We start from the raw sequence: 19,402 nt of genomic DNA on the forward strand, positions 1-19,402 counted from the left end.
CTGGCAGCTGGCCCCGAAGCGGAGTCCAACCCTACTCATGCCCCTCCCTATTCAGGACTGACATGGTCGCAAACCACCCAACTACTACCTCTGGGAAACCTCCATCACCCCCAAATACCCTCTGACCATATTCCACAGCATGGAACGCTTCCAAAGACCATCACACATTTTTAAAGTTTACCCCATTCATTTCTAATCTCCACACTGCAAATATCCAAGTCAGTTCTACTAATACCTACTCTCTGGTGCCCTGGGATGACTAAAACTTCCAACCCCCACAAGCCTTTACGCAGACGACGCTAATCATCTCATAACATGAGGTAAAGGATAAGGTCGTCGAAGATAAAGGTCGTCCTCCGCCTTCAGGTTTTCCACAAACCCCCTTTCCAGCCATTCATCTAGAATCTGAGCATTGTCCCTGCAGCCCACTGGGCTTTCACAGCAATCCAGACTCATGGCATCAGCCTCAGCCATTACTACATCCACACTGTCCAAAGACCCTCACCAGCCACCACTCAACCATTGGTAGCCAAATGAATCAGCATGCCTAATGCAGAGCAATACCCACGCTCCTCCCTCCCTGCATGGACTCGACTCCGCTTCTCCCCTCAGCAAAGCACCACTATGACCTGCTCCTCGCTCCAAGCGAACAAACTCTGCTTACTCTCCCCTTTTCTTTTCCTTTAGCTTTCATCCCTGCTAGCACTACCCTGTGTCGCTAACTCCTGCAGGAGTGACACCCCAAGTGCCGACTCCCGCAGGAGCCATGCCCACTCCAGCCACCCCTTCACCTTTTACTCCCACCGCAAGTCACCACCACTCTCTCTTTCCCTCCTCTCACAGGATCCCGGCTCCCGCAGCTCTGACTCCAGCAGGAGTTACCTTAAGCTTCGACTCCCACAGCAGTCAACCACTGCCCAATAGCTTAACCTTTCTTTCTTCCAGCATCGAGTGCTCTGCTCTCTTCCAGCGTTGAGTCTCTCCGCCCCTACCCTTCCTTCCAGTGTCGAGTGCTCTGCTCCCTCCGAGCGTTAGAGTCTCTTCACCCCCCTTTTCTGTCCCAGCGTCGAGTGCTCCGCTGCTTCTTAAGCGGCGAGTCTCTCCGCCCCACTTTTATGTCTCCCGGTGGCGGAGGTTGCGCGCCTGCCAAGCACCGAGTTCCTCCGCCGTCCCCCTCTTTTCCCTTTCAGCGTTTAACTCTTTGCTACCCTCGTCTTCCTTCTAGCGCAAATCTTGCTTCTCTATATTCCTTCCGCATAGGCCCTACCCACCTGCTCGGACCGCCGCAGGGGTAATCCCCCCGAGCAGGAGCCCCAAAACCTCCCTGCAGGAGTCCCCACCACCCATCCCCTTTCCCGACTCCTGCAGGAACTTGGCCCAGCAGCTCTGATCCCGAGCTTCGACTCCCGCGGAGTCTGTCACCGCCCCCCCCCCCCCCCCCCCCCTACCCACTAGATAATTTTCTATCTTCCTTCTAGCACCAAGCACTCTGCTGTCTCCCAGCATCGAGTTTCTCTGCCCATACCCTTCTTTCTGGTGTCGAGCGCTCCGCGCCCTTCGAGCGTCGGAGTCTCTCCACCCCCCCCTTCTCTGTCCCAGCGTCGAGTGCCCCGCTTACTCTTAGTGGGAGTCTCTCCGCCCCACTTTATGCCTATCTCTCAGTGTTGAGTGCTCCGCTCTCTCCAGCGCCAAGCCTCTCCACCTCCCTTCGATTTTCTTTTCCTTATCAGCACCAAGTCTCTCCGCTACCTCCGCTTCCTTCTAGCACACCTGGCTCCTCTATGTTCCTTCCGCATAGGCCCTCACTCACCAGCTCTGACTCCCGCTGGAGTTACCCCGGAGCACGATTCTGGCCACGGCCCCTCCCCGCAGGAGTCACTATTGCCCCCTCCCGCTCCCGACTCCAGTGGGGACAAAAAAAAAAACTGGCCCAGCAGCTCTGACCCCGAGCTTCGACTCCCACGGAGTCTGTCACCGCCCACCCCCGCCCCTTAGAATTTTTCTTTCTTCCTTCCAGCATCGAGTGCTCCGCTACCTTCTAGCACCGAGTCTCTCCACCTTTTACCTTCCTTCCGGTGTTGAGTGCTCCGCTCTCCCAGAGCGCTCAAGTCTCTCCGCCTCCTTTCTGTCCCAGCGTCGAGTACTCCGCTCCTTCTTAGCGTCGAGTTTCTCCGCCCCACTTTTTCTCTACCCTGCGGCGTCGAGGGCTCCGCTTCCTCCAAGCACTGAAGTCTCTCCGCCCCCTCTCCTTTTCTTATTCTTTTCAGTGACGAATACCGCCACTACTCCCTCTAGCTCTACCCCTCTATCTTCCTTCTGCTTAGGCCATCACTCCCAGCTGTGACTCCGCAGAGTCTCCCAAGCTTCCCTGCCCAGACTCCCACGGAGTCTATGCTTACCCACGCTCCCGCAGGAGCCCCTCTCTTTCTCCTACTCTTCCCTAACTGTATATCCAGCAGCCGGATATAGCATTGGTATCAGCGGCTCTGGGGGGGTTCTTCAATACGCGGCTGCTGTCCCGAGCATAAAGCACTTTGGGGGGTTCTCGAGATCTACCCGAGCTCAAACTCCCCTCTCGCCCTGCAACGGGAGGGAGCCCCGGGCTCGAGGCTCTCATGAGCTCGGGGCTCTCTCCCGGGACAGCATGCCAAACTAGCTTATTACCAATCATCAGCTAAGTGTGAACTCTTGAAGTGAAGTTTATTCATAAACTAATTTCGAGAGGATCACGTGCTTATGATTGACACGGCTGGCCCCGAGTCAAGCTAATGTACGAACCACCAATCAGACTACTCCTAACCAAGTATAAATAACCAAACACCTTACCTTTAGTCATCTTCGTCTTGAAGAATCCCCCCTTCCACCCCTTCGCCTCCTCTTTTGTCTACAGGGCAGCACGGCGGCCCAGTGGCTAGCACTGCAGCCTCACAGCAAAAATGCCTCCGGTTCGGGCATCTACCCAAACGGTCAGCATTTTCGTGTGGAGTTCATGTTCTCCCCGTGCTTGCGTGGGTTTTCCCCGGGTCCTCCGGTTTCCTCCCACACTCCCAAAAACATGACACTTAAGTAAATTGACTAATCCAAATTAGCACCAAATTTGATTCAATTCTGTCAGCAACGCATCACCTTAGCAACCCTCACGCAGCAGGAGGGAGGGGGGTTCTCGAGATCTACCCGAGCTCAAACTCCCCTCTCGCCCTGCAACGGGAGGGAGCCCCGGGCTCGAGGCTCTCATGAGCTCGGGGCTCTCTCCCGGGACAGCATGCCAAACTAGCTTATTACCAATCATCAGCTAAGTGTGAACTCTTGAAGTGCTGACGAGAGACGTCTGCTTTAGCCAATCAGAACAGTCAGACGCATTCACGTCCGTGCGGTTTATGAGAATAAAAGCCTTTGAATATTTTTCCAGACACATTTAGCTGCTAGAAATTAGTCACATAACGTTTATATGTTCACTTTAATGCCAACCGTATAAATAATTATCGATAAGATGCTTATGATAAGCCGTTGTTTGTTTACCCTCAAGCTTTGCATGTGCCTGTGAAACAGCCCGTGGGCGCCAGCACACACACATACAGTATCATGTACATCTCGACATGCGAAAGTGTTTCTCAAACTCCTTTAACAGTGAAGACTGGTGATCGTGCAGCAGCTTGGTGAGTGAGGGCGCAGGCTCAGTCTCACACAAAATCCACGCTAATGTTTAAAACACGTCCGATATGCCTCTGTTCACGCGCCGTCCCCACAAATCCAGTTTAAATGCAGCTTCTTTATTTGCCAACTTAAAGATAATTCATTCTTGTTCAGCCCGGTACTGATTGATCCACGCACCAGCACCCGCCAGGGGGTTGAAGACCACTGATCTAAACCACTACAATAATATGAAGACACACTATAAGCCTGTATTCAGCAGTTTACTGTAAGAGACCTGGTGAACTGATGTATTTACTACACATGCATCTGAAAATAACCCTGATTACTCATTCACATGAAGCAATATATTGACTGAAGATCTTCTGTCAGAAAGGCTGTGTGTGAAGGAGAGTCAGCGCTCATGATTATTGATCAGGTGTTTCTCAGCTGACAGAATAAAAGTCCCCTAATGCTCCATCAGTGTGAATGTGACTGTCAGGCTGGTGAAAGAGACATTAAGAGAGCGGGTTTGTGTTTGTTTTAGTTTATTTACATCATCGTCCACAATATAATATACAAATGAAGATCAGGTCATGTTCTGTTGCTCTTTATACAGTAAAGTTTGATCTACAAGCTGAAGTTTGTGACTGTCAGGGCTGTAGTACTCGTCCAGACTCAAGACGTTTCTTTCTATAGTCTAGGACTCTCTAATATTCAGACATGAACTTGGTCCAGCACTAGCCATTGGTTGAGTGTGTTTGTCTGGAAAACAGGAAACATCACTGTTAAATCCACTGTGAGTCTAGAATGGGCACTGACACTCTCGTGTGATAAGCTCGTCTGCGGCTGCGTCTTATTTCTCCTCCTTCATATGAGTGCCCTGTTCAAGTGCGCTTCAGTCACTGTCATTCAGACACATGTCAAAATGCTTTTGTAAACAACCTGTTATTCTTTACACCGATTAAAAAACGGCTACTATAATATAGAAAATCTTTTCTAAATGTAGAACTAAATACATTGATTTGCATTGAAATATATGATGAATACACTTGACACATGAAAGTGTAGCTGCGCAGCTCACAACAAATGTGGAAGGTTATTGCGTGTCATATTTAACAAGCCGTTTACTGCTAATTTGATGTAATTTTGCTCACATGGATAATTGAATATTAATCAGATGATGTCATTACGCAGCTGTGCCGTCAGCCAATCGTTGCATTGCTGATGATGATTTCGAGGATCGATAGATCTGTCCTTCACAACACAAGCAGCGATCTCAGATCAGTTTATCCAGACATTCTAATCTGATTCGCGAACTCGTTTGAAGAACCAAATTAGCGAGAGATCAGTTATCGGGATGAAAAGATCCAGGATCTGCCAAATAATCTTAGATCATTTAAGCGAGGTACGAAGAACGGACCCCAGCTCAGCATCTGTCTGTTGCTCTGTCCCGCCTGGGTGTTTTGGTCATTCAGAGGAGTTCACCAGCGTTTCTTTTACAGCGTGTGTGTGTGTGTGTGTGTGCGTGTGTGTGTGTGTGTGTGTGGACATGTCTCATGACAGATGTGAGGGGAGAGACCAGATTATCAGACATCAGGATATCTTTAAAGGCGATTATTAATAAATATTGTCTGACATCTCTCAGTGTAGCAGCCCTTCAGCTTTCAATAAATAGGCAGAGAGTTTTGACGGGTGCATTTAAAATGGTTTACTTAGATGCCATAAAGTTCATCACATAAATCATCATTTTCTCAGTTCTTTGTTGTAAACACCGAAGCATCAAAAGACCAAAAGCACCGTAAAACTAGAGAAAACAAACAAACAACATAGAAAAATAAACAACAAACATTTACAAAACATCTAACATTTTCCAAATAAACAATAAACAAAACATCCCTCGCTCTGCTTGCCGAAGGGACACTAAAAGCTCAAGACATTCTTCCGAGCTGTACCTGTTAACTCGTGAACAAACGTTAATTGCTCTTACTCTGCTTTGTCTCACTTGAATCCTATTAGTCTAGAGCGCCCTCCTGTGGTGACTCCAATTATGGCAAGCAAAGCGAGTGCATGAAATCATGGGCAGTTACACCCAGCCCTACACTTGATTACACATTTCAGACCTCTGTAACATTTGAGGAAATGTCTTACAGTCATACAACCAGCTGTAATCCTGCATCTAGGTGTCGATCATCTACAAAACACACTTATAATGTTTTAAAATCAACTATTAAACCACATTAAGATGATGCATTATTTGTGTGTGTGTGCTGATGCGAGGGCTCGATCAATAAGGAGAGCTGATCAGGATGTGTGTGTTCATCACTGCTGTTGACATGAGCAGAAACAGCAGTCAGCATCTTCACAACACAAAGAGATGTGTGATTGTCCAACTGTGTGATGTGGACTATTGCTGTGTTTGTAGATTGTCTGGCTGTATGGTGACAGAGGAAGGCTGTGGTTTTCTGTCTTCAGCTCTGACTTCAAACCCCTCACACCTGAGAGAGCTGGATCTGAGCTACAATCATCCAGGAGATTCAGGAGTCAAGCTGCTCTCTGAACAACTGGAGGATCCAAACTACACACTGGACAAACTCAAGTATGTGGAGCAGCACTGGCCTTGTGCTTTTACACTGAATGGCTTTAAAAAGACACTAGAAAGCTCTTTTGTGATCAGCGTCAGTTTTCTGTGAGGGTTATGGGGTGAGGACAGTCAGAAGATACAGCTTGTAGAGTATTCCAGTCATGTCTATGAAGGGCAAATCATTGAGTGTGAAATGAATCTCCTCTGTAAATGTTGGAGTGTATTGGCTCAGTTACAGTGACATTAAGCGGGACACACTGTACAGTTTCAGCATTTGAGCTGAGCAGAGAAACTTCTTCCTCCATTTCTGCTGAAGAATCCTACAATATCAGGTCAGGAATAGGGTTGGGGATTGAAGATGGATTCAGATTCTGGAATCAGACACTTGGATTAATGTTCAGACTCTTGTTCTAAAATCAACATCTGGATTCCTCTTCTCTGTGCACACATGTGTATTTTTCACTTGCTAATCTGTCAGGAAGTTGGGCGCTGGCGAGCAGCTTTAATAATCTGAACATAGTTTAGAGATGGACTGCAACATGTGCTCAAAGGCTGCATGTGCTGAAGAACGATGGCAAAGCTAAGTGTGATCACTGTAATAAATGAATGTTGCAGCAGGGTGTCTCCATCAACATGAGCAGTATCTGCGCTCGCTTCACCAACAGCAGAGGAAAAGAACGCACTGTGTTACATTCATTGTGCATCCCGGCTCAACCAACAAGTGTTGTGTGTTTTAGCTCAAGAGTTTGGAGCGTGTAGCTGAGCGGCTCAGTGCTAGCTTTAGCTTATTAGCTGAGGGGGAAACTAAACAGCTCATTCTCTCCATCTGTGTGTGTTTACAGTCTGGATCATGGAGGACACACGAGGATTACAGCAGGACCACGCAAATGTAGGACTACACACACACACACAAACGCACACACACACACACACACACACACGCGCGCGCATGCACACACACACACGAGGATTACAGCAGGACCGCGCAAATGTAGGACTACACACACACACACACACACACACACATATTCACACACAAGCACGCACAGACACACACACACACATGCACACACAAGCATACACACACACACACACAAGGATTACAGCAGGACCGCACAAATGTAGGACTACACACACACACACACACACAAGCATACATACACACACACACACACACACACACACACACGCGCGCACACACACACACACATGAGGATTACAGCAGGACCGCAGGACATACACACACGCGCACGCACACGCACACACACACTCACAAACTCTCACACACACAAACACACACACTTACAACCACACGCACACACACACACAGTCTCTCACACACACTCACACACTCTCTTACGCACACAGACAGACAAACACACAAACAGCTATGAACACATGCACTCACACACACACACACACACACACACACACACACACACAATCAAACACACACTCTCTTTCTCTGTCTCTCACACGCACACACACACATGCTCTCTCTCACACACGCACACACACATACACTTCTCTCACACGCACACACACAAACACTTCCTCTCTTTCAAACACACACACCTTCACACATAAACGCATACACACACACACACAAACTCTCTATCTCACACACACGCATCCTCTTTCTCAAACAAACACACTCGCACACATACACACTCTCACACACACATTCTCTCTCTTTCTCACACACACACTCTCTCACATAGACAGACACACACACAAACAGCTATGAACACACAAGCACACACACACACACACACACACACACACACACACAGCTGTGGTTGTAAATGTGTGTGTTCTTGTGTTCAGATGTCTGTTTTCTCACTCTGGATCCAAACACAGCAAACACTCGACTCATTCTGTCTGAGGAGAACAGAGAGGTGAAGCGTGTGAGAGAGAATCAGCCGTATCCTGATCATCCACACAGATTTGATGATTATCGTCAGGTGTTGTGCAGAGAGAGTGTGTGTGGACGCTGTTACTGGGAGATTGACTGGAGTGGAGATTATGGTGTGTGTATATCAGTGTCATATAAGAGCATCAGGAGGAAGGGAGGAGGTGTTGAGTGTTGGTTTGGAAATAATGCTCAGTCCTGGAGTTTGTTCTGTGATTCCTCCAGTTTCTCATTCAGTCACAATAACACACACACTGTTCTCCCAGTGAAGCGGCTCAGCAGGAGAATAGGAGTGTTTGTGGATCACAGTGCAGGAACTCTGATCTTCTACAACATCTATAGAGACACAATGAGCCTCATCCACTCAGTCCAGACCACATTCACTGAGCCGCTCTGTGCTGGGTTTGGGCTTTATTATTCTGGATCATCAGTGAAACTGAGCTGAAGACTGACGAGAGATTTACCCAGAATCCTCTGCAGGAGCAGTCAGCAGCAGTGTGTGTGTGTGTGTGTGATGCATGTTTGTCTATGTGTGTGTGTGTGTGTGTGATGCATGTTTGTCTGTGTGTGTGTGGGCTCGTATGCATTGGTTCACTACTGTGTGTGTGGGAGAAAGAGAGAGGGTTTGTGTGTGTGTGTGTGTGTGTGTGTGTGTGTGTGTGTGTGAGAGAGAGAGAAAGAGAGTGTGTGTGAGTTGGAGAGAGAGAGAGAGTGTGTGTGTGTGTGTGTGTGTGTGTGTGTGTGTGTGTGTGTGTGTGTGTAAGAGAAAGAGTGTGCGTGTGTGTGTGCGCGCAGGTTTACTATTGTGTGTGCATGTGTGTGCATGTTCACTGCTGCGTGTCTGTCTCTGTGTGTGTGTGTGTAAGAGAGTCTGTATTCGTATATGCATGCTTGTGTGTTTGTTTGTCTTTGTGTGTTTGTATGTGTGCGTGAGAGAAGAGAGTGTGTGTGGGTGTGTGTGTGTGTGCTTGTGTTCACTGCTCTGTGTGTGTGTGTGTGTGTTTGTGTGTGTGTGTGTGTGTGTGCTTGTGTTCACTGCTCTGTGTGTGTGTGTGTGTGTGTGTGTGTGTGTGTGTGTGTGCTTGTGTTCACTGCTCTGTGTGTGTGTGTGTGTGTGTGTGTGTGTGTCACCATTCACACTCAACAACAGTCACTGCATTTGTCAAGTTACAGTCATTAAATCCTCAACACTTCTAGATGTTCTCCTGTGTTTAATAATAGATGCAGTGTTTTGTTCATGTCTTTGTTGATTTTATTTCTCCTAGAAACACAGATTGCTCATTTTGCTCGGCCAATAAGAACTGAATTAGTGGACATTTGTATTTCTGCATTTGCTTTACTGAAAGCCTCAAATAAAAACCTGTTTTGAACAGAAATGAGGCATTGGTGAAAATAAAGCAGTCAGGATATTAAACAGTGGAGAAAGTCTCGTACACTCTGTAAAACAATGAACAATAGTTTCTCTCTCTGGACAAAATGGACACGTCTCACTGATATTAGGGCTCATTTGTGTTCACAGCTACAGCAGCATGTAATATTCTCCACTGCAAGTGTCCTCCTCTTCTCATCAATGCTGTTTATTGATCATTCTCCATTCTGCTTTCATGACTTCTTCTACTGCCAGTGTGTTTCTCCATACCGTGTCAGTTCTGTCTTTTAAAATGTGCTCGTTATTTATTTCCACAATATCTCTGTCAAATATTTCACCTTCGGCTGAACTAACATCAGCACTTTCATTAAAACACAGCGATGGACTATTATCCCCAACATCTCCAACAACAGCTTCAATTCTGATATCAGGGAAAACTCCTCGTCATCTGGGATAAAAAGATCCCAACTAGAACTCTCCAGCAGTGTTTTTCATTTAACATCACACTCAGTTTATCTCAGAGTTCCTGTGCAAACCTTACTGATCCTATTCCCATACATTTAGCAAGATTCACTCGGTCCACTGCCTGCTTTGTCAACAATGTCTCTCAATTGTGACATTGTTTTGGATACTAATATGTCCATCAATCCTGGAGTATCATCTCCTGACAAAAACCATTGGCTCTTCAAGACTCTTGGGCCCAAACAATAGTCTCTGGATGACCTGCAGTCTATACGCTGCTCCTCTACTCACAAGATCAACCAAGCCTTGACCTCCTTCATCTCTTGGTGAGAAAAGAACACTTTGAGGGATTCAATGTAGGTTGTCCCAGAACAAATTGACCATCTCTCTTTGAAGATTCTGTAGTAAACCAATAGGGGGGTCTCCACACGCCAGCTTGTGCCATATAGAGGATCCACCAAGCTGTTAACTATAAGTGTGCGGCCTCTATACAATAACTGGGGAAGTAACCATTTCCATTGTTGTAGAAGTCTTTGTATTTTCTCAAGCGTGCCATTCCAGTTCTTCTGAACACAGTCATCTTCACCAGAGGTATTTCAAGCCTCCTTTCTTCCATGTCAAACCTCCAGGTAACTTGGGAGGGACACCGCTCCAGCTACCCACAAGCAGGGCTTCACTCTTTCCCCAGTTGACTTTAGCAGAGGAGATCTTCTGAAAATCACTTACAATAAAATCCAGTTTCTGAATATCTTCCACATTCGATATGAAACAACAACATCATCAGCATAAGCAGAAAGATGCAGAGAAACGTCACAATGAGGAACACACACACCCTTTATCTCAGAGCTTAGTTTATTCAGCACAGGTTGGATAGGCAGTGTGTACAACATCCCCGACACAGCACATCCCTGTCTAACTCCTCTCTGTACTGTAAAAGCAGCACTCAGACCACCGTCGACTTTTAATACACTTTGAATGTCTCTGTACAAAACATTGATCATATTTACAGAAGCTGGGCTCAAAGCAAACATTTCTAAAAGCTTTATTAAATATGTTGTATACGGTCAAACGCTTTCTCTTGCTCTAAAGAGATCAGTCCACAATTAATACCCAATTACTTCTAAAACATCTCTAACCAAATAAATATTGTCAAATATTGATCTATTCTCTATACAAAAATGTTGATCTTGGTTTATTACTTGACCTATTACCTTACTCAATCGTGTAGCTGATGCCTTTGACAGTATTTTATAATGGGTGCAGTAAAGTGATGCTGGTCTCCAGTTGCTTCTTCTTTGCAAGTCTCCTTTATTGGTAACACAGTAATTACAGCTCTTCTGCAGTTTAATGGGAGTAAACCTTTATTTAAACTGTCATAAAGAACCAAAAGAACATCATCACCTATCACAGACCACAAAGATTTACAGAAATCTACTGGGATTCATCAATAGCTGGAGTCTTTCCACTTCCCATACTCATTACCGCTGTGTGTAATTCATTCTGTGACATTGAGAGCTCAAGCATGGCATTAGAGTCTTCATCAGTGTTTGGGAGATCTTTAACTTCTATATGATCTGTATAATTCTGAATAAAAGTGAACAGCATGTTTACGTATGTCACTGGATTATAAAGTTCCTCTCCTGCATTATTGTTTAGTGAATGAATAATTCCACTTTGGCCAATTTTCTGTTCTAGACTAAAAAAGCTTAGAAGGAGCATCCATTTGTGTAATGTTTATTAAACCTGAATGAATGAATGCTCTTTGTGCTTTTACTCCTCAAAGATCAGCCAGCAAATCTCTGTTTGATTTCCGGGTTTCAGATTGATCACTGCTTGCAGCTGCTGTTGTGTTAAACAGGTCTGTTAGTTCATCCTCTAGTTTCTTCATGGATTCAGGAACTCCTTTAGTGACATTAAAAGTGTATTCTTGGCATAATTGTTTAATGTGAATCTTGCCACAATCCCACCATTGCTGCAGTGAAGAATAAAGATGTTTTTCTTCTTTAAAATTCCGGTAACGCTTTCTTTTACAACCCGCAAAGTACCGCGTAAGTACAGTGAAATTACAGTGTACTTTTCTGTACGTACTGTGTAAGTATAATGAACGTATGTGTAGGTATAAGGGAACAAACCGTAATGCTTGGGTAAAAAGGGGGTAACAACCAGATGTTCATCACGAAAATTACCGCGTAAGTACAGTGAAATAACGGTGTACTTTTCTGTACGTATAGTGTAAGTATAAATAACGTTTACACAGCAAATTCATTGGTGTTAAATTTCAAGTGTTGTGGTAATTCAGAGTAAAGTGTTAAAATTCTAGAGTTAGATAAAGGTAAAATAACCCTCTCGGCGTTAGAAGCTGATTTGCCTCCTTGTCACACAGAGTAAAGTATCTACCTTTGTAGAAAACCCTTGTATTTGAGAAACTAATCAGAGTGTCTGAAATCTCGCCACACCCTCATTCACCTGGCCCTTAAATTGGTTAATTAGTTTAGTCCACTAGACAGAGTGAATGACCACAAATAAGTGAATTCAGACACCTGCTGTTGAACACCTGCTGTTAACAAGCACAATCACTGAAGGAATAAGAAATTGAAGGAAGAAAAAAAAACTACAGACACAGCCTCACACCAAACCAACTGAATTAAAACAGAGGATTAAACAACTCCATTAAATAATAGTATAAGCAGCTTCACTGATTACAGTTTGACTTCATTTCTGTAAGAATATTTGACACTGAACAGAGGTTTATATTTTTTTATTAAAAATATTTCATTTGACCTCACCATCATAGAGATCAGAGGCTGCTTATTTGAGCTCTTGAAGCTTTACTTTTATATCCTAATGTTTCTCTGACTGTTATAGCTGTGTTTCTTAAACTCATCAGTTATAGTAAGAATGGTCAAGAGAAACTATACTGTTTGTGCTTAATTGTTATAGATTTAATTTCAGGTGTTTATTAAGTTGATTCATAAAAATATGCGAACATAATTGCATTAAATCTGCATGGGACAATACTACTGGCAGTTTGCTGCTCTTCATAGAAGATTAAACAAGCAATTAGGATGCAATTAATAATTAAAGTTTCATGCACTAAACATTCAAGCTCCAGCTTGCTTACATGAAACACAGACATCAAGAATCAGGATATGAACCTCAACCGTGGTTGCTAAAAAAAAAAAGCTGCATAGTTCATGCCGCAATGCATGCTGGGTGCCAGCATAGTACAAAGCTCCCAGCATGCATTGCAGCATGAATAAATTATGCAGCTTTATGTTCTTACAATCTCTTTCTTTTCCTTTATTTTGTGTTGTTTTTGGGAGGTGATATTTCAGTAGAGTGTTTTTTTACTTGATTTTTATTTTTTTGTTTGTCACCATCATTGAGATTCAAAGACTAATTGTTGATGTCTGGGTGTTTTTGAGTTCTGTCATAGATCACACATTCTCCTTGTAGACAGTGGTTTTAAACCTGTTATAAAGTCATTAATTATTGGAGCTTCAGTTGTTACATTTTTGTTTTCGAGAAAGTAACCAACTGCAGAAAACTGTGAGCTAACAGAGTTCAGATTCGATGTTTTGAAGTCTGTGTTTGAAATCACACATTGTGTCCTTGTTCACTATTTCATACATTAGTTCACTAATATAGTTCACCTGACAGTTTTAATGAACACTAATGAGTGAATTCAGACACTGATGAACACCTGCTGTTAATAATTACAATTACTGAAGAAAATAAACAAGAAACACAAACAGTGACTTGAGTTACAACATTAAATAAAATTAAGTAAAATAAAACAGCTTCAGTCTCAGCAGAGGATCATTAAACAACTCCACAAACAACAGCAGACACACACTTATTACTGACTGATTTGACTTCCATACTATTCTCATTGAGATCCAACAGAAATTAAGGTGTTTTTTGTGTCACCGTAATGGAGTGAGGGGCTGGTTTAGTTGGGCTCTTCACCCTTGAACTCATTTAAGAAGACTTTTCAACTGTTATAATACAGAGTTTACAAAATGTTTATACTACAGATGTTACTATTTCAATGTGTTCCTTATGCCGCCATTCATACCGCGGCGACGGCGGTACTTGATGCGCCAGCAGCTTTTGACCGCTGGGTGGCAGTTTAACCACAGATATTCAGCTTTGCCTTTTCACAACACTAAACAGACTTTTCTGTGCGTACCTTGTGTGATCAGATGTGTTCAATCAAAATATAATTTTGATGTAGTTTTCTTAGTGATAAACATGATCTTACCAGGGCTTAAAGTATTCCGGCACCATGCCGGATCTCCGGCGTGCGGCCGTGAGAGAAAAAAAATAGAGCTTGCACATGCGGTTTAGTTGGGGATGCTCAAAATAACTGATTAAGCAATAACCGAAAGGGTGCGTTTGTAACCGATGAATGGTATCAGTTAAACGATTAAAATATGCTTCATACATTTTTAAAGTTTGGCTGCATACGGGGCATCTGATTAATGGTTTACTGACTGCCGCCAGTGTTTTACGCTCTGCTTATGCTTGCTCAGCGCGCTTTAAGTTTTGCCGTTGCGCTTTCATTTTATAGCTTAAAACATGTATGCAAATGTATGCAATGTCATATGTAAGGGCTGTGACGGTCACCGTGACGACAATCACTCTAGAACACACATTTTCTGTTTTGTTGCCAAATAGCCTATACATTTATGAACATAATGTTAACTTAGACGTGATACAGCAAGATCAAGTTCAGCCATGAACCTTGCTGGAAAACTTATATTACATCTCCAATCTGGAAACATTTTGGATTCGTGGCGAACGAGTAAGGCGAATCAATAATTAGGATGAAGCTATTTGTAGGGCTTGTTTAGAAAAATAAGTGTTAAATGGACAAACACGTCGAACCTCCATAGCCATCTGTGGTAATGTCACCCAGCCATGACATGAGAGCCAGCTCCGGTGTCATCTACTGAACGCAAATGCCCAGCTAGTCAGCCAGGTATGGTAGAGAGGCCTTTTCAAAAATGGGCAAATACAAAAGAGAAACTGATAAATAGTAGACGTTGATGAGAAATGGAGCAGCATATTTGGTAGTTGAGAACGCGCCGATCCACAATGTAGTACTGGTTTCCGAGAAATGCAGGCGGCGGAGCAAGATACTCTCTTTGCCACGGTTGCGAAAAAGTATCTGTATGGGCTACAGGCACACAGTCTCAGTGCTGCTGGAAACATTGTAATCTCAAATAAGTCTCCGCTTAAACCGAACAAAGTCAACATGTTAGTTTTTCTGGCAAATAATTTAAAATATGAATAGAAAAAAAGGCGGAGAGACGCAGTTTTTTTTTTTCCAACATCTGACTTATGTTGTTACAAGCCTATAGGCTAATATTTTTGTTCTTCGTTACTATTTATATTATTATTGATTAGTATTTGAGAGGTTTCTAAAATGTAACGTTTGCTGTTACAAGCAGTTAAAGTTATTTAATATTTAACTAGCCTAGGCTGTGTTGTTTTATCAACGAAAGTTAAAAAACAAACATGTTCGTTTGTGCGAATATTAAGCAAAATACTTTGGTCTTTTTTTTATTTCTTAATTTTTACATGAAATGTAAATTAACTTAGGTAGGCTACTTGGGTACAGGGGCGTAATTTGTTGGTAGTATACCGAGGAATGTTTAGACAGTGAATATTGTCATCATTATTTTAAAAAATTATAAATAAATAAATTAAATAAAAAAATAAATAAAACACCTTACGGAAAGGATGCAATGAAGGAAAAGCATGCTCTTAATCATTCTTCATAATCTGATTCGTACCCTATACATGCAATAAACTTATATTGCGCCAACAAGAGCAAGCTCTAAAAGGTAAAGTCTAAAGCAAGAGGAGTTATTGATATGATATTAATGTTAATTGTTAATATTAATGATCGTAAACACGACCTGCGTTGTATAATAAACGGCGTCATTGTGTCCTGTCTGCGATTTTTTTTTTTCTCGTTGAAGAACAGAAAATTCATGTTATCCCCATCTTCCCAGCAAGGTTTTCATCCACAGTTTTCGCTTTTGTTTCTTCTCAAACAATAAAGTTTCGCTATAGCAGGCCCGGCGGCAGGATATCATGAGGGCGCAAGGGCGCAATCCCATTGCACTTGACGACTGAATTTGGTCCTTTCTTGTTCCTTTTATTTAGGCTATTTATTCATTCATTACTTTGCATTACCGATATAGTCCTACTTTTTATAGTAATAATAATATGCAGTTTTGCTATTACAGATTTTATTAATGAAGGCAACGATACCGTTAATGTAGAAAGATAATGTTTAAGCACCAAACAAAGTGGTTTAAAATATGTTAGTCTCCTTTTTTCTTTCCGTCTTATTTTAAATATTATAAATGTGTAAAGTTTTAGGTAAAGACGTCAAAATATGCCCACACATGCAAGCTAAACTAGATCATATCTGAGTCATCACGCTTTATTACTCAACCAAAATCAGCGAGGAAAAAATAAATGTTTTAAATTAAATTATATTTAAATGTTACATTAAATAAAAAAATAAATTTAAATGTTAAATGCCATTTAAAAATAGTTACTAAAATTAATGTGTTACTTAGTTACATTTTTAGGCATTAGTGTAGCCAAACAGAAAGCCATGTCTATATTATTCAGCCTGCAGCGCAAGAGGTGGATCCGCGGTAAATCCACACGCACTAAATAGCCTACCTTTTTCTTTTACAACACTGTAAACATAACTTCGCAGGTCGATCATCTTTAAACGCAAAAGACATTTTTAAGTGTCCTAAATTGACTGCTGCTGTAGAAGGGGATGTTTTTTTTACATAACTGTAAACGTGTGCTTTAGCTATGCCAAAATGAAAGCAAATATTTTGTTCTGCGTTTTGTCAATAGTATAGCTTAATAATAATAATTAAAATAATAATAATAATAATGGATATAATAAATTATAATATTATTTATAGTATAGACATTTTTACTATAGGCTACTTTAATATTAATCCCTAACTCAAAAACTAATGTGAAAATGAATGGCAGCTGTGCTAAAATTAATGTAATGGGAAATTTCTTCTGCGTTTTTCCCCTTTATTGCTCAATAGTTTTATTCAAAGAATTAGTTAAGCAAAACATGAAATAAATTAAACTGCGTGTCTTTGTGATATCCACTAGTCCAGTTTTCTCCAGTGTGAGTTTAGAGTGCGCCTCCACCGCATGCGCATTTATGCCTGCACCAGATCAAAGCAGGTGTAAAGTCCAGCACAGAGCGCGTTGTGCGTTCAACTAACTCCAATGTCTCCAACTCACAAATACTCGAACTCTTTATTTGTGGACTTACTTTTGATAATAGGCTACTATCATTACCTTTATCATGATTCTATTTTTATTTTTATTATTCAATTTTTTTATTTTATTTTCTTTATTATATGTTATATCCATAATTGTTTGCACTACTGCCCTTTTTGCACTGTCTTTGTACGCAGTGACGCTGCACTGCTTTGGCAATACGAATGTACAGTTATTTGTCATGCCAATAAAGCACCTCAAATGTGAAAATAGCCTAGGCAACAAATAACAAATCGGAGTCTAATAATAACAAATGCCATTTTCATTTTCATACACGTGTGGGTTTTGACAATATGTGTTTAATTAAGCTATAAAGATTAGCCTATCAGATGAAATGCATAGGGAAATATGAAATAAATGTCAATTTTGCTGAATAATTAATTAATCTATATCTTTAATATTTTTAAAATCATCTCGCTTCGGCCCAGAGAAAGAGGCGCGCGGCACCAGCGGACCTGTGCTTTCCCAAACAAAGCCGTACAGTAACTTGCGCTGAATATGCATAGTTTGGGGGGGAGGATATAGTAGTGAGTGTTTCCCAAAACCCCTATAGTTTCTCTGTCGCAGATCCATCATTTGAATCACGTCACTATTAACCCTGCTTTTATTTATTAAATGCTTCCCAACGCCGCATTTCTGTTGAGCGAAAAAAAGCTGCTGAAAATAAATAAAGTTATGCCAATGCCATTTTAATAGTTTCATGATAGTAGTAGCTGGTGTGCTTCATATGCGTGATTCTGATTTGACATTCTTCCGCTAAACTTGCGCTGTCTTGGTGTAAATGGGCTATGAACTGTTGCTATTGAGGCTAAGGTGTAAATAGGCTATAGTTCTCTCTGCAACTTTCAGGTTTGAGGTGGGGGAAGTGGCAGAGGCAATTCAAATGAACCATCTCTAAAAATAAAAAATGCCACGTACGCGGCATCTGTGTAAAGATCATTACCTTATTTTATTATTATTATTATTATTATTAATTCATTCTTTCATTCATTTTCTTTTCGGCTTAGTCCCTTTATAAGTCTGTAATTGCCACAGCGAAATGAACCGTCAACTTATCCAGCATATGTTTTACGCAGAGGATGCCAGGAGGGCCAGCTGGGGCTTTGGGGGGCGAAGTGAAAGGAGAGGCGGACTTTGCCCCGAGTCTGGGAAAGATGGCTTGCCGTCATTACACTAGTTTTCCGAAGGCACACGAGTTACATGCGCCAAACACATGAACAAATAAATTAATAAATAAGGGAAAGAAAACATCTAGCCTTATGGGTTGAGAGGTCTTTTTGATTATAATCGCCGTTATGTTTCCGTTTTAAATGTAAGGCTGTTGCATAAAATAATACAATTTTAATTTATAAGTGACTTTGCTGCGTCCCCCTGGATGTTTCAATAACGCATAATAATCTTTACACCATATTAAAGACACAGCAGACTAAAGGTTTTCGAGAGTTTTTGTCAAGTTTAAACGGTGTGTTTGTGCGTGTTTATATGCCTGCATATGTGTGTGTGAGAGATTGAGCAAATGAGCGCTCCCTTCACAGCTCTGGTAAGCTGCGAGCAGCTTCTTTCTTTTTGTTATTTATTTTGCAGATAATACACAATATGAATACAACAGAAAGACATAAAACTTTACGTGTACCCTTTTGTAGACTCAAAACAAGTGTCATATCTTTATAAAATAGCCTAAGCCATATTGAAATATATAAAGAATTACAAATATCGGATATAATAAAATCGCATTAAATAAATAAACCATTATAAAACAAGCAAAAGCAACAAGGTAGGCCTTTATAGCCTACATAAATGAAACCTTTGAAGCCATATTAAACAAAGCCATTTTACAAAGGCTTTGTTAAAAAAAAGATTTTATATATTCTCTAAAAACAGTAAACACCAGAGAAGGTTTAAAATATTATTTATTTATTATTTATTTATTTGGATACGATGATAACAATCAAATCATGCAAACAGAGCATTTTTGGGGTGAGTGAACGCATGAACTGCGACCTTTTTTCTGTTAACCAAATGTGCAGTGCCACTTTAAAAACGGATCAGGGGAAACTACAAAATTAAGTGTGTTCTGTGTCCCCAAACAAGCATTGATGTT

At 42.0% G+C, this 19,402-nt stretch overlaps 1 protein-coding gene across 3 annotated transcripts in view; it reads left to right on the top strand.

The window, feature by feature from the left end:
• Positions 1 to 19,402, top strand: part of LOC101882252 (NLR family CARD domain-containing protein 3-like) — a 305,138-nt gene that overhangs the window by 33,076 nt on the left and 252,660 nt on the right. For 2 of the 3 annotated variants that reach the window (XM_073947256.1, XM_073947257.1), the window contains 3 exons: positions 6,056 to 6,229; positions 7,057 to 7,103; positions 8,042 to 9,320. In XM_073947256.1, coding sequence (XP_073803357.1) covers positions 6,056 to 6,229; positions 7,057 to 7,103; positions 8,042 to 8,571 — 751 coding nt within the window. In that variant the 3' untranslated portion in view covers positions 8,572 to 9,320. Of the gene's footprint in view, positions 1 to 6,055; positions 6,230 to 7,056; positions 7,104 to 8,041 lie in introns of those variants that run through there. The other variant, XM_073947255.1, reaches the window with a different exon arrangement.

The sequence above is a fragment of the Danio rerio genome, chromosome 4, assembly GCF_049306965.1.
Source record: "Danio rerio strain Tuebingen ecotype United States chromosome 4, GRCz12tu, whole genome shotgun sequence".
In the NCBI taxonomy this organism is placed as follows: Eukaryota; Metazoa; Chordata; class Actinopteri; order Cypriniformes; family Danionidae; genus Danio; species Danio rerio.